Genomic DNA, 13,665 nt, shown 5'->3' with positions numbered 1-13,665 from the left:
TTATACTGAGGCCTGACCATATCCACGGTCCACCCAGGCAGGGCCTCATCTCTGCCTTCCAACCCTCTGGAGGCACCTGATCCAGTTACACTGGGTCTCCCTACTTCAGGAAAACAAGTTACCAGTGCCCACTGGAGCTAGGATGCCAAACAACCACAGTCAGCACAGGTTCACCGCATACACAAAGACCCCTGAGACATCTTTCACAATATCCCACAGCCAGGCCTACAGACCTGAAAGAGGAGGAGGCAGGACCTGCAGTCTAGGGCTAGGGTCCCGGTCCAGTTCAGTCCCTGTGTAAAAATGGAACTCTAGGACTGGAGGAATGGCTCAGCCAGCTAAGAGCACTGGCTGCTCTTCCGCAGGAGCGGGGTTCAATTCCCAGCACCCACATAACAGCTCACAACTGTCTAACTGCAGTCCCAGGGGATCTGGTACCTTCAAACAAATGCACACAAAAAAATTATTTAAAAAAGTGAATGAACTCTACCTCTAAGTGGAGACATGCCCTAGCCTACCCCTTAAGGGTTAATTAACCCTGTGTCAGGAACCCCTAGGATTCACCTTACAATAAAGTGCTATTTCTTCCTTTTTAGAATCTGCACTGTGCCCTAGTGCAGTCTGTACCGGCCAAGCCAGTGTGAGGCTTGACCCAGTCTTCCTGAGGCCTCAGTCAGGGGAACTTTTTCTTTCAGGCGCTGGACTAAGTATGTTTCTAAAACTCAACTAATGTGTTGGGTTCCTTGTTCTTTTTCAACTTTTTTGAGACAGAATCTATATAGCGTTGGCTGTCCTAGAACTTGCTATGTAGACCAGGCTAGCTTTGAACTCAGTGTCAGCCCCTGGAATTCAGGGATTAAAGGCCTGGGCCTCCCCAGCCTGCAGATGCCAGTGGCTGACATTCTCTGCCTCATCTGCAACAGCAAAGCTTTTGTTCTTCCTTCTCCTCCTCCCTGCCCTGCAGACCAGAGATTTATTTACAGCTTGCCTGCCCTGGGGTTTTTCTTCTAAAGAAAAACATTCTCAAACCCTTCTTTGTTCTTGAGCTTCTGTTGGTCTTTCTATGTAGTCCTGGCTGTCCTGGATCTCACTTTGTGGGACCAGACTGGCTTCAAATTCAGAGATCCTCCTGCCTGACCTCTTGTTTGTTTGTTTGTTGTTTTGTTTTTTGAGACCAGGTTTCTCTGTAGCTTTGGAGCCTCTTGTAGACCAGGCTGGCCTTGAACTCACAGAAGCCCACCTGCCTCTGCCTCCCAAGTGCTGGGATTAAAGATGCCTACCACCACTGCCTGGCCTGCCTGACCTCTTAGGTTCTAATATTAATGAAACTAAGAATTCCAAGAGGAGACTAGGTATCACCAAGATTTCTGGTAATACCCCTTTCCTGCTATTTAATTCTTTACTTGGCAGGAAAAAAAGGAAAGAAAAATGCAACCCTGTACCCATAGCCAGCATCACCTGACTCTTAGGGTCTGATTTTGGTGTCTGTCAATTGCCAAAAAGAGGTAGTAGAGTCAGATGGGATAGCTTGGGTCTACATACTTCCAAAGTGAGCTGGTCAAGGGCCCCATCACTCTGGTTAAGCCCAGCATGATGGGACATGCCTTTAATCCCAGCAGTTGTGAGTTCCAGGCCAGCCATCTATATCAAGAATAAAAACAAACGCAGGGCGGTGGTGGCGCACGCCTTTAATCCCATCACTTGGGAGGCAGAGGCAGGCGGATCTCTGTGAGTTCGAGACTAGCCTGGTCTACAAGAGCTAGTTCCAGGACAGGCTCCAAAACCACAGAGAAACCCTGTCTCGAACCCCCCCCCCAAAAAAAGAATACAAACAAACAAAACAAAGGAGAGCTGGACAAAGCTGTAACTCTTGCTACTTACTCCCAAGGGTAAAGAGATGGGATTACAAGGGATGCTGATACCCAGTCTATAATCCCAGCTATTGGGGAGGCAGGAGGATCAAAAGTTTTAGACGGGTGGGTGGCACGTGTCTTTAGATTACATATTGAGACCCTATTTCACAAAGAAGAAGGAGGAGGAGGAAGAACAAATAAAAAACAAAAAAGCATAGTGGTAGTGGCACACTTTAACCTCACTCGGGAGGCAGAGGCGGTGGATCTCTGTGAGTTCGAGGCCAGCCTGGTCTACAGAGTGAGTTCCAGGACAGGTTCCAAAGCTACACAGAAGCCTGTCTTGAAAAACAAAACAAACAAAAAACAAAGCAAAACTAAAAAAAAAAAAAAGAAAAAAAGCAAAGGAAGAGGAAGAAGTAGCGGTAAGCAGAAGGCTGCGGATGTAGGTCACTGGTAGAACACAGACTTCACATGATAAGGCCTGAGTCCAATTCTGAGCATCACAGAGTCTGAGGCTGAGAACAAGAGAAGCAGACACACAACCCAACACACATCCCCCTGGGTTCCCCAGGCACAGACTCTCAAGGGCAGTTTTTCCAACTTTATTAGCCTGGACTCCTCCCTGCTAGCCCCAGGGGCTGGTCCCTGGGCACAGTGAGCAGGACTGAGGTTAGACAGGTTTGGCCTCTGGCTCTGGCAGCTCGAGACAGCCAAGCCAAAGGAATGACAGGTGCAAAAGTCCAAATGTTGGCACTTCAGGTGTGGTCGGTACCCAGCCAGGCCACAAGGTGGACCAGCACACCATGGTCCTCTTTGGGCAAAGGGTCCACTATGGCAGCATTCCTGCCTGGACAGGTGTTAGGAACAGTTGGTGATCCTAGCCAGGAACTGTTGTGCCCACCACTCATCCAGGTCAATAGGTACAAAGTCTGTGGGTAGAAGAAAGGCTGGGCAGTGGTGCTGTTTTCTAAGCCGGCCGGTACCTCTGCCCTCTAGCCAACCACAGCATCTACCTTGGATCCCAAGCATAGCACTCGATGGAAAATGGGGGAGTCTGGCCCAAGTCTTCCCTCCCCAACCCGCTAGGGCTAGAACCTGGTGGAGAGGTTGAGGTCAGGGGACTTGTGGGGATACAGGGCGTGGGGGGAGGCTCACTCTGCAGCCGGGGATCAGGAGTGTTCTCTGCATACTGCACAGGCCGTGGGCTGCTCTCATCGGCAGGGTTGCCATCCAGCTGTCGCTCTACCTGCTGCCAGGCTGCGTGGGAAGGACAGTTAGAATGAACCAGGCCCCTGGTATCCCTACCACCCCAGAACCTGGTGGCCACCTTGGATGCCAGCCCAGCTCGAGGAATGGACATGACCAGGTAGAAAGCCAAAGAAAAGTCCGGCCCTTGGGCTGCTAAGAGGCAGGCTATAGTGGGGAAGGACAGGGCAGAGTCAGGTCCACACTACTGGGATTCTGTGGCCTGAGCCATACCCCCAGTCCCTTGCTACCTTCGGACACAAATCGGACGTTCTCCTCGTGGGCCAGTGTGTAGGTCTCTTGGGCTCCCTCGAGGGATGGAGATGTGGTGAGGGGCCGCCGGCCATTCACTCGATTGAACACAAGCCTCGGCCCTGGACTGTGGAAGGGTAAGAGAGAGATACGGTCGGCACAGCCAGCTCCAGAAGCAACTCTGAAGAGCTCAAGAGCAGCTTCAGCACATACCCACTGCACCTGCACAGGCACAGACCCAAACTAGACCCATCCTTAACCACACAGCAGCTGCCCTTCGCTGCAGACTCTGAGCCTTCTCCAGCTCAGCTCACACCTGTCGCTCTGCACCCAGGGAAGGCTGAGTGACTGTAAGTCAGAAGACGCCTCAGCCCTCTATCCAGACCTCTGGCAGGGTCCCACAGAGTACTCCTCCACATTCCCAAACTCCCAGCCAGGCAGGCTTCCAGGGGCGTGGCTCCAACCTCTGCCTAATCAAAACTCTAGCCCATCCCCACCCACCAGGCACAGACATCCCCTTCTTCTAGAGATGCCCCACAGACCCAGTCACTGCAATGACACCCCCACTGTTGGAAAACAAATGGAACAAGGAGGGGTCAGCATTTGCCCTTCCCTCTCCCTGGCTGCCCCCAGGCCCCAGGGAGGTGAGCACAGAATGCTGGGGAGGGCGGTCTCTGAGTGGGAACAACACAACCTTAAGCCTGGCCCACTCCTCAAGGCTAGAAAAAAGGGGCAACTTGAGTGAGCTGTCCCCCACACAGCCCTGTGCTGCATTCTACATTCAGGGAGGAGGGGCAGCCGAGCCCAGCCCAGCCATGCAGGCCCAGGTTAGGGCAGGAATGTGCCATCGCAGTTGGCTGGCTGGTGGCAACTGGCCAAGCCCTGTGCTCATGAAGCCTGGGATGGGGCCATGGGGAGAATGGGGCCGCACCTACAGCAGGAGGTGGGAGCCGGAGTCCTGGGCTGCACCCGCCACTCCGCCAGGCACTCGCGGTCCCGGTAGGCCTGCTCGCCTTCTTGGGCTCAGGTGGCCCACGCCGCTCTGGGTTCCTCCTCAGGTGAGAGGGGCACTAAAATAAAGAGGAGGTTCTTGAGGGGCACAGGGTCCTGCCAGCCCCAGGGCTGGCAGGGTCTGGCGGCTACAGAAAATCTTAGATGTGCAGGTGGGGACCACAGGGAGGCAGGACTCCTCCCAGACGCATAGGGTACCTGAGCATTTGGTGAACCAGAGGGCATAAAGGCATTCTTAATGGAAGTCCCCCCCTTGCCTGCAACTACCTACACCCCAAAAGGGTTCACACTTGAACGCATGAGGGCTGGACATGTGTACTTTTTACATGTATGTTTTCGTTTTGTTGCAGCAGGGTCTAGATTTACAGAAATGGCCCTAAGTATCAGGACATGGGTAGGCATGGACTACCACGCCTCACTGAGGCTAGGGTGCAGGTAGGTGTGGACTACCACGCCTAGCTGTGATTTACTCGGATTCTTAAAAGAAGGAGATCCCAGCCAGAGGCTGTGAATAGCAAAGGAGCAGGCTGGTGACCCTGGAGCTGCGATGGGGCCCCAGAGGGCAAGGACTACAAACCCAAAGCTAAGCCCATCCCCGCCCCTGCTTGGAGGCCACAGTTATGTAAGACAAGGCTCTGTAGGGGAAAGTGCACCAGTCCCAGAGTGCACCTGTAACCACTCCTGGGGACACTGACTGCAGTGCCAGGCCTGAGTGCCCTGCAGACCTCTCGTGTACTCTTCTACCCCCTCAAGGTGACCGGCTGGTCACCCATTTTTCAGACTGGGAAAAGAAACTTCCTGCCTGTGTCACCCAACGGAGAGGATCAATTTCAAGATTAGCAGTATCTGTCCCCTGTGCTAATAACTTTGCCTCAGCCCCAATTCTCTTCTGCCTAGTGCTCCCTGAACATTCCTCCACCTGCTTCTGGGGGGCAGGTGATCAATCACATGATCTCATCTGGAGTCTCTCCATCTGTCTCTTGCCAGGAGAAAGACTATGTCAGAGGCCCCCACCTCCTGGCCATCATCATGGGTAGCACACATAATGAGTGGGTTGAAAGATTTGAGATTTTATTACATGCCGGCAGGAGGATGACCAGGGCCTCCCATGTTCTTTCCTTCTAGAGCTGGTCAGAGAGAGAGACAGTAGCTGAGGCTCCCTGGAAGGCAAGACTGGGAAGATGGTGGTGGACAGAGGCAATTTTGATGGCTTTAAGAAGATACAGGGTACCGGGCGATGGTGGCGCACGCCTTTGATCCCAGCACTTGGGAGGCAGAGGCAGGCGGATCTCTGTGAGTTCGAGGCCAGCCTGGTCTACAAGAGCTAGTTCCAGGACAGGAACCAAAAACTATGGAGAAACCCTGTCTCGGAAAAAAAAAAAAAAAGATACAGGGTTAGATGTGGATTTACTTGTGGAAGCACTATAGGAGCTGGACATCATCAGGGAACAGGAAGGGGCAGTTACCCAACAACCTTAGAGGAAATACAAAGGACACCTTGCCCTGTCTCCTCAGCTCCCGGTGCCCAGAAGTTCTTGGAGTCAATGTCCCTCAGGCTCCAGGGGTTCTGCTGGCAGCTGACGGGTGCCTCCAGGCCTCCACACCAGTTTAGCTTCCTGCTTAGATGAAATAGCCAGTGGGGTGTCCCTTGCAACTTTGAGTTGTGGAGAATGTCACTACCTTGTCCTACTCCTGGACACCACGCCAACATTGCCACAAGCCTGTCCTCGCTGTCCCTCAACAATGAGGATTTAAAAGGTGGTTTCCCAGATAAGAGATGAGCTGGTCACCAAGGCTACTACTCCAGCTTCCTGCTCCCTGCTTGGGTGACCACTTTGTGGTCACACCCCTGCACCACCACAGAGTCCTCCCAGAGACTAGGGCAAGGAGGACGTAAGCTGTGATCAGGAAGCCCCCAGGCTCATCCTGTCCCCAGGACAGATCTCTGGGTGAGAACTTAACATTCACAATAGAGCAGAGCCACCACCATGCCTCTCTAGCTGGAAGCCCTCACCTCTACCAGAACAGCAAACACAGTCTATACAGGTGTCTCCCACCCATGGCATCTGAAGCCCAGGAGCTGAGAGAGAAGAGTGGTAGACCCGGGGCGGCGGTGGCCTTTAATCCCAGCACTCAGGAGGCAGAGGCAGGTGGATCTCTGTGAGTTGGAGGCCAGCCAGGTCTACAAGAGCTAGTTCCAGGACAGGCTCCAAAGATACAGAAAAACCCTGTCTCGAAAAACCAAAAATAAAATAAAACAAAACAAAAAAAGAGAGGTATATCCAATCACACGGACCCTCCAGCCGGACTCTCCAGCCGAGGCTAGTCTAACTCTTGGCCTCCTTACAGATTATCCTCAACTTGGGGTCCCTGTGAGAGCCTGGGGTCCTTAGTTGGTCACATGCTACCTATACCAGAATCTTGAGCCCTTTTAAAAGCCTACATGCTGCAGAGATCAGGAGCAAAGTCTACCGGCACAGAAAACAGTAAATTGAGCCAAAGAAGTATAAGGTTCAGCCTTGAAGGAGTGGGATCACTTCCAGGTCACAGTAGCTGAAATCCTAAGTAGCCAGGTTTGAGATTCCCTGGGACCCTGGGCACACTGCTGGTTGGGAAAGTCAGGAAACGGTTGGGTCTGACAGGTCCTGGCACCTGCTGAGAAGGAGGGCTCCAGTGCTCCCAGGATGTCAGTGAAGGGCAGGGACTCTGATAAGGCCGGCGGGGGGAACACGTGCACTTTTTCTGCAAGGACAGGGCCTGAAGACCTTGAGGGCCAGAGCCTTGGGCAACTTTCCACAACTTTGACCTCGATCGCTTCCCAAGGGGTCCAAGTTAGAGGCCCAAGGTCGCCAGGTCCCTCGGTCTTGGGTACCTGCGATCCTTGACCGGCAGGAAGCCGGCAAGGCCCCACGTGGCCACCGGAGTCCACGCAGGCCAGCCGGGCCCACGAGTGGCCAGTGAGTCGAAGCGCGCGAGCCGCTTGCGCCCCGCCCCCTGCCCGCCAGGACGCGTGGTCCCCAGCAACCTTCTCCAAGGTCACCCTCGTGCCCGGCGGCCCCGCTCACCTTGCCAGGGGCCAGGGGCCCTGAGGCTGCACCGAGGGCTGCTCGCGCGTGTGTAGCGCGGTCGGCGGCACGGGCTGCCGGCATTTCAGGAGCTCGCCGAGCCTGCTCTCTACCTGCTGCTGCGTGGGACCTGCGGGCCGGGCGGAGGGCGCGTCAGCCGCCGCGGCTCAGCGGTCAGGACGTCCCGCCTGCCCGCCCAACCTGCGCACCTGTGCGGCGCTGCGCGACCAGCTTGCTGGGCCCCTTGGTGATGGTGTACATGGTGCGCCGTACCGCCTGCCCCTGGCAGCGGCTAGATCAGGCAGGCACCCTCCACTAGCGTCACTCCGCGGCCCCTGGGGCACGGCCCCTTTAAGGACGGAGGACAGCCTGGGAGGGGCGGAGCGACCCATACACGCCCCCTGCCCTTAAAGGAACCGCGCCCACTGGGTAGTCTTTGCAGCCCTTTAGAAAATTTGCCAAGCTTCTAGATTTGAGCCTAGCCAGGGGCCTGGTGCACTCACCAACGAGTACGCCAGACTGTAAGCCATCTCCAGATTGGAGCACTGAAGCGCGCGCACGTGTGTGTGTATCTGTCTGTCTGTGTCTGAGATTTCTGGGGAGGAAGGCTCTTCGAGTAGGGGAGGGGCTTCTGTGTGCTGGGGTTCTTTGAGCTGGAGACCCTGTGCAAACCCTGAAATCAAGAGTATATTTGAGGCCTCTCAGCCAAGTGCTTGGCTAAGCCTGGATTGATGGGGTCCCCGTTGTCTTGGGTCTGCTTAGACTGGATGGTCTAAAAGGAGAGGTGTGTTTAAGTACATTTGAACTTCTGTGACTTTCTCCGGTGGACAAGAAGGACATCAAGTCTGCCCTGCAGGGAGCAAAACTCAGGGGATATCCCATCCTAGAGTACTAACCTCTCCTCCAGGTTACGTCCCGAGCCTTCCTGGAGGTGCCCCTTTCCCAACGACTAGGGAAGCTGGAAACCAGATCTCCATCAGGTCTGTGGGGAGAGCCATAGAAAGGTTTCCCAGCATACCTTGATGGAATGAAGAACCGCAGCATGAGTGGAAGCAGCCTGACCCCCTCCGGTTGTCCTTAACAACCCATATAAAATGAACGCTGAGCTGAGCGCTGTGAGGGCCTGAAATGTATCTCCCAGGACTTGTGCCCGTGCCACCCGGCCTGAAGGTCCTTATTGCTGTATCAGTCTGTGGAACCAGGGACAAAGGGAGGCAGGTCATTCTGCCAAGACTTGGGCCACTCAAGCAGGAAACACATTGAGGAAGGGGTGAGGGTGGGTATCTGATCTACCTCAACCCCAGAGTACCCCAAACACCTGTGTGGCTTGCCAGTGGAACTCCAGGGGACGGCTACCCAAAAGGGTCAAGCGGCCATGCTTCTTCCAGCCCAGGGCACTCTGGTCCTGTGTTATCCAGAGGAGGGCTGGAGGGTAAAGGCCTCCCCTTCTCCAGCTCTGTGAAGACATGTACTAGGGAGGCATGAGAAATGTCCACTCTGCTGAGATAGGACACCCACCGATAGAGCCAAGAATGCCACTGAAGTCGAGTTGGTGACCCCATGGGTTTATTGGGGTCACTTGTTGGAGCATGTAAGGGCACGACTCTCTTGAAGCTGTCTCACTGAAAAGCCCGCCACAGTGCCGGTGACAGCTCAGGAAAGCTAAGTCACTGGACCTGTTCCCAAGCTCTCCCAGCAGCTGGCTCCTGATTAGATAGAGAGCCTTTGGGGAGGGCACATGTGAATCTTGAGGCTTTCCTCAGCTTCTCAAGATTCAAATTGTCTTAGCTTCTTGAGCCTTAAGGGCTTCCCTCCTCCATTCAGGAGGGAATGTTTCAATCCCCGGGAAGTAACTGTACACCAGGCCTGTGGCTGCAAAAAAATTAGGAAGAGGTTGCCTAATCCACCCCTCCACCTCATTGCCCCCAAGCCCTGCCCAGGGAATCCAGACCTGGGCGGGTATGGAAAGAAAGGGCCACTCCTGGCCAAATTGGTTCATTCCCACTTCCACAATGCCTGATCCACCCCCACTAGCAACTAAACAGCCAGTTTCTCCAAGGCCACTGTAGCCTAAATCTGGTGGCCTTGAACATGCTGCTCTTAATCCCAGTGGAGGCAAGATAGCATACTGGGTGTAGTGATATTTATATTTTAATAAATAAAGCTTGTCTGACGATCAAAGAGTTAAACAGCCCCAGCCCCACTGGTCAGCCTTACAGACCAGACTGCGGTGACACGCACCTTTCATCCCAGTAGCTACACTTGTTTGCCATAGAAACTGGCTGGTAGTGGTGCATGCCTTTAATCCCAGCCTTAGAGAGGAATATAAGACTGGAGGAGACAGCTCTCACACAGTCTCATTCTGAGATTCCTGGAGGCAGGATCACCATTTCAGACTGAGGTAGAAGAGCCAGTGGCTGACTGTTTTGCTATTCTGACTTTCAGGTTGAACCCCAATATCTGTCTCTGGGCTTCTATTAATCATGCTACACCTGGGGGTTCATGCTGGTTTTTGCAGGTCCCCCTGGAATGACAGCCATACTGAGGGATCAGTAGGCTCCGAATGAAGCACAGTAATGGGGGTACAGGGCCTAGTGTGGGGAGTTTGCATAGCACACACTGACAGGAGCTCTTTGGTGACAGCTTCTCTACAAAGGAATTTGCAACTCCTACTAGCTACTACCGAAAGCCTAAAGCCCAGCTTCAAACAACCTCATCAATGGACAAATTCAGTCTTTGCTTAAATAATTGTTGGCCAGAACTAGAGGGCAAGGTATCTATCTATTCAACAGCTACAGCAGAAGCCCACGGGTGGGCGCAGAGGTCCTTAGAAGGCCTCTCAGGTGGGCATGTTCGGAGGCTAGGGCATAGGCAGGTGAGGCCGGGATGAGGAAATCCAGTGGTCCCTGTGGGGCTGAGGAGATGGAAGGACGTGCTGGAGGGGCAGACAGCCTGTTAAGGGTTGATCTCAGCCGTGAAGTCTTTCAAGATGCGCTAGACCCTCTGCTGCAAGAGGATGGAGCCTTGGTGAGGTACCGGCTGTGAAGGCTGGCGGCTGACAGGTGAGGGCTAAGGGAGATCACAGCTAGAGCCATAAGAGAGATGGAACTGGAAGGATGCTCTATCCCCTGATTAGTCTCTTTTCAGAGAAAGAGATGGGGACCTGGACACAGAGCAGCAGGTATGAAAATGAAGCAGTGGCCAAAGCTGAGGGTACTGATAATGACCCAAACCTTTATTATTGGCTTCTGATCTCCAGAACTATAACAAAATGAATTTGATTTCAACTGCCAAGCTTTGGGTTAATTTTTTTAATATTTATTTATTTATTAAGCCTGCAGGCCAGAAGAGGGCACCAGATCTCATTACAAATGGCTTTTATTTTGATTTTTAAAGCACACTGAGGAATAAAAAAATCCAAACTGGACTATCGCTACCAAACAAGTTCATCAAACCCAGTTACAGTTGATGTGGGGGGCGGGGTTTGACTGACAGGCTTTCCTCGCATGACTTGCACCACGAAGTCTCAGATGAGGTAGCAAGGCAAAGACGCTGGATCTTGCCGGGCAATGGTGGTGCACGCCTTTAATCCCAGCACTTGGGAGGCACAGGCAGGCGGATCTCTTTGAGTTTGAGACCAGCCTGGTCTACAGAGCTAGTTCCAGGACAGGCTCTAAAGCTACAGAGAAACCCTGTCTTGAAGAAAAAAAAAAAAAAAAAAAAAAAAAGACGTTGGATCTTTCTCCCATCTTCTGAGGGGTCATTAACATATCCTATTCCTGGAGTAACTGCTGCTTCACGGATGCCTCATCTGCTTTATCTAAAAGAACCTTCAGCCGGACGTCAATGCCCATGTTTTGTTAAAATGTTCGTTGCTCTACTGGACCCAGAGAGGCTACTTCTCCCTGTGCCATTCTGCCCAGCTAACTGACGTCCTCATCAGCCGTCATGTGGGCTGTTCGGGAGCAATTAAGACACTGTGAAGCTGGTGTCCACAGGAGCCTCTGAAGGTGTCCGTCCTCGTACCATCATGATCGCAGTCAGCAATCAGGCCAGCGCCTCCAGTTAGTGCAATGCCTTGAGAAGGTTCCTGTCTCACAGTTCCAGCGTCGGGATAGACTTGTACATGGTTCCTTCTTTCATCATGTTCTACAAAGGCTTCTGCTGGGGTTGCTCAAGGAGTCAAGCTGAACCTCTGTGGTATGAGGCCATTTGTTCATTTCCCGGCCACCCAAACTCCCGAAATAATCACACAGAAACTATATTATTTAAATCACTGCTTGGCCAATCACTTAAGCTCTTATATCTTTGATTAACCCATTTCTATTAATCTGTGTATCACCACGTAGCTGTGGCTTACCAGCAAAGTTCCAGCGTGTCTGTCTCTGGCAGGACTACATGACTTCTCCTTGACTCTGCCTACTTTCTCTCTCTCTCTCTCTCTATATGTATATCTTCCAGCCTGGCTATATTCTGTTAAGCCATTGACTGAAAGCAGCTTCTTTATGCATTAACCAACAAAAGCAACACATACACAGATGTCCCACACCAAACCTCAGTTAATCAGAAGTGGGTTTTGCTCGATATCAACAAGCACTTCCCTCCATCCTTGTGGTGTTTTCTGGAAATTTATGCATGAGAAGAACACAAAAAAACTCCTGTGCGAGAGAAAAGCCTCATCCTTTGGGAACATCCTTCAGATCTCGGTACCAGGAGACTGGAATCCCAGACTTGCTGACACCTTCCGTGCTCACCAGGGATTCAACATCTCTCTCCAAAAGGAGCTTCTTCCTGGTCAATGCCAATGCTTGGATCTCATTTAATTTTTGGCTCACCTCTACTAGGTGGATTGAAATGTCACAGTTTTTTTTTTTTTTTTTTTTTTTTTTTTTTTTTTTTTTTTTTTTTTTTTTTTTTGCACAGACCCAAGATGACTGACTACCCTCAAAGTATCTCCAGTGGAGTACCCCGACCTGGATCCAGTTCCACCAGCTGGAATGCTGTACTTTTTCCAGAGGTCATCCATTCACTAAGGAACCATATCCCTAGTAGCTCCCCAAAGACTGGACTCATTTCGGGTGAAGTTGTGAAGTCTCCCTTTTCTCCTAGCATATCATGATGCACACGATATCCCTTGGCTGGGTTGGTCGAAACCCCCTTCAGGTACTCTGCCACAGTGATGGGACCTGTAGACTTTATCTTATACACAAGATGCCCCAGCATCAGCATTACCTGGTTGTTTTCTATTGGCTCATTCCCGGAGCTGAAGCATTTCCCTCTCCAGTTCCAGGGAACGCCCACATGGGCCACTCTACTAAAGCCCGGCTAATTTGTTACAGTAACCACAGGAGGCACAGCAAGGCATGGGAAAGGGCAACAGCAAGGACTTGGGGAGAAACCTCAATGATAATGGACTCTCCTTGGGTTAAAGATAGTAACTACAAACACATGGCACTGGGCCAAAGAAGTTGAGCCCTGCTCAGTTCAGGGTGTGGTGAGACAAGTCACTGGTAGGGGAGAAGTGTAGTGGAATTGGACACTCACACATCAAGTGCTGCTCAAGTCCTGCCTGTAAGCCTACTCCAAGACAAAAAGAAACAGGCAGAAGTAGGCCCAGAGAGGGGAGCCAGGACAAAGACCAAGGACAGGGGAATATGGGAGGACCAGAGTATTTTATGTTCCTAACACAACACAAAATCCGGGCAAGACACTCTCAAGAGCCCTGATAATTTGGTAATAAAAATAAGCTCATTTGGAAAAGCCAAAATCAGCTCCAGGAGCCGGCACTTCTTGTCAGGAATCCAGCCTCACAATTCTGCTCTGTATGGCTCCCCAAGGAGAGGCCACCTCACAGAGTCCAGACCGTGTGTGATGAGAAAGTGAGTTTATCTTAAGCTCGGGCTGGAGTAGTCTGTGAGGCTGGATCACCTGATGACTGTTTCACAGAGCAACCCTGTCTCAACGAAGAAAAAAAGCATTATGTAATCTATCTGGGGGGGGGGGTCTTTGTTGCCCCTTTCTGTTTATTAAACATTTTTTTAAGATTTATTTATTTATTATGTATAAAGTATTCTCAGTACTCTGCAGGCCAGAAGAGGGCACAGATCTCATTACAGATGGTTGTGAGCCACCATGTGGTTGCTGGGAATTGAACTCAGGACCTTTGGAAGAGAAGGCGGTGCTCTTAACCACTGAGCCATCTCTCCAGCCCCCTAAACATTTCTTTTAAAGTGCAACTG

At 52.0% G+C, this 13,665-nt stretch overlaps 1 protein-coding gene across 2 annotated transcripts; it reads right to left on the bottom strand.

Annotated features, from left to right (window-relative positions):
- Nucleotides 1-2,439: 2,439 nt before the first annotated feature.
- On the bottom strand, nt 2,440-7,791 carry Mcrip2 (MAPK regulated corepressor interacting protein 2). Of its 2 annotated transcripts, none has more exons than XM_050135923.1 (5): nt 7,636-7,791; nt 7,427-7,556; nt 3,350-3,477; nt 3,009-3,110; nt 2,440-2,782 (listed from the first exon to the last, which is right to left on the bottom strand). In XM_050135923.1, exons 1-5 carry the CDS (start codon nt 7,685-7,687, stop codon nt 2,712-2,714), a joined length of 483 nt encoding a protein of 160 aa, XP_049991880.1. In that variant the 5' UTR covers nt 7,688-7,791; the 3' UTR covers nt 2,440-2,711. The 2 variants fall into 2 exon arrangements, with proteins under 2 accessions (XP_049991880.1, XP_049991886.1); XM_050135929.1 differs by adding an exon at nt 4,320-4,420 and having other exon boundaries at nt 7,427-7,777.
- Between the last annotated feature and the right edge of the window lie 5,874 nt (nt 7,792-13,665).

Source organism: Alexandromys fortis, unplaced genomic scaffold, assembly GCF_014885135.2.
Source record: "Alexandromys fortis isolate MF-2015 unplaced genomic scaffold, M_Fortis_MF-2015_v1.1 scaffold_29, whole genome shotgun sequence".
In the NCBI taxonomy this organism is placed as follows: Eukaryota; Metazoa; Chordata; class Mammalia; order Rodentia; family Cricetidae; genus Alexandromys; species Alexandromys fortis.
Note: the sequence above shows the minus strand (reverse complement) of the source record. Positions and strands in the feature narration are given on the sequence as shown.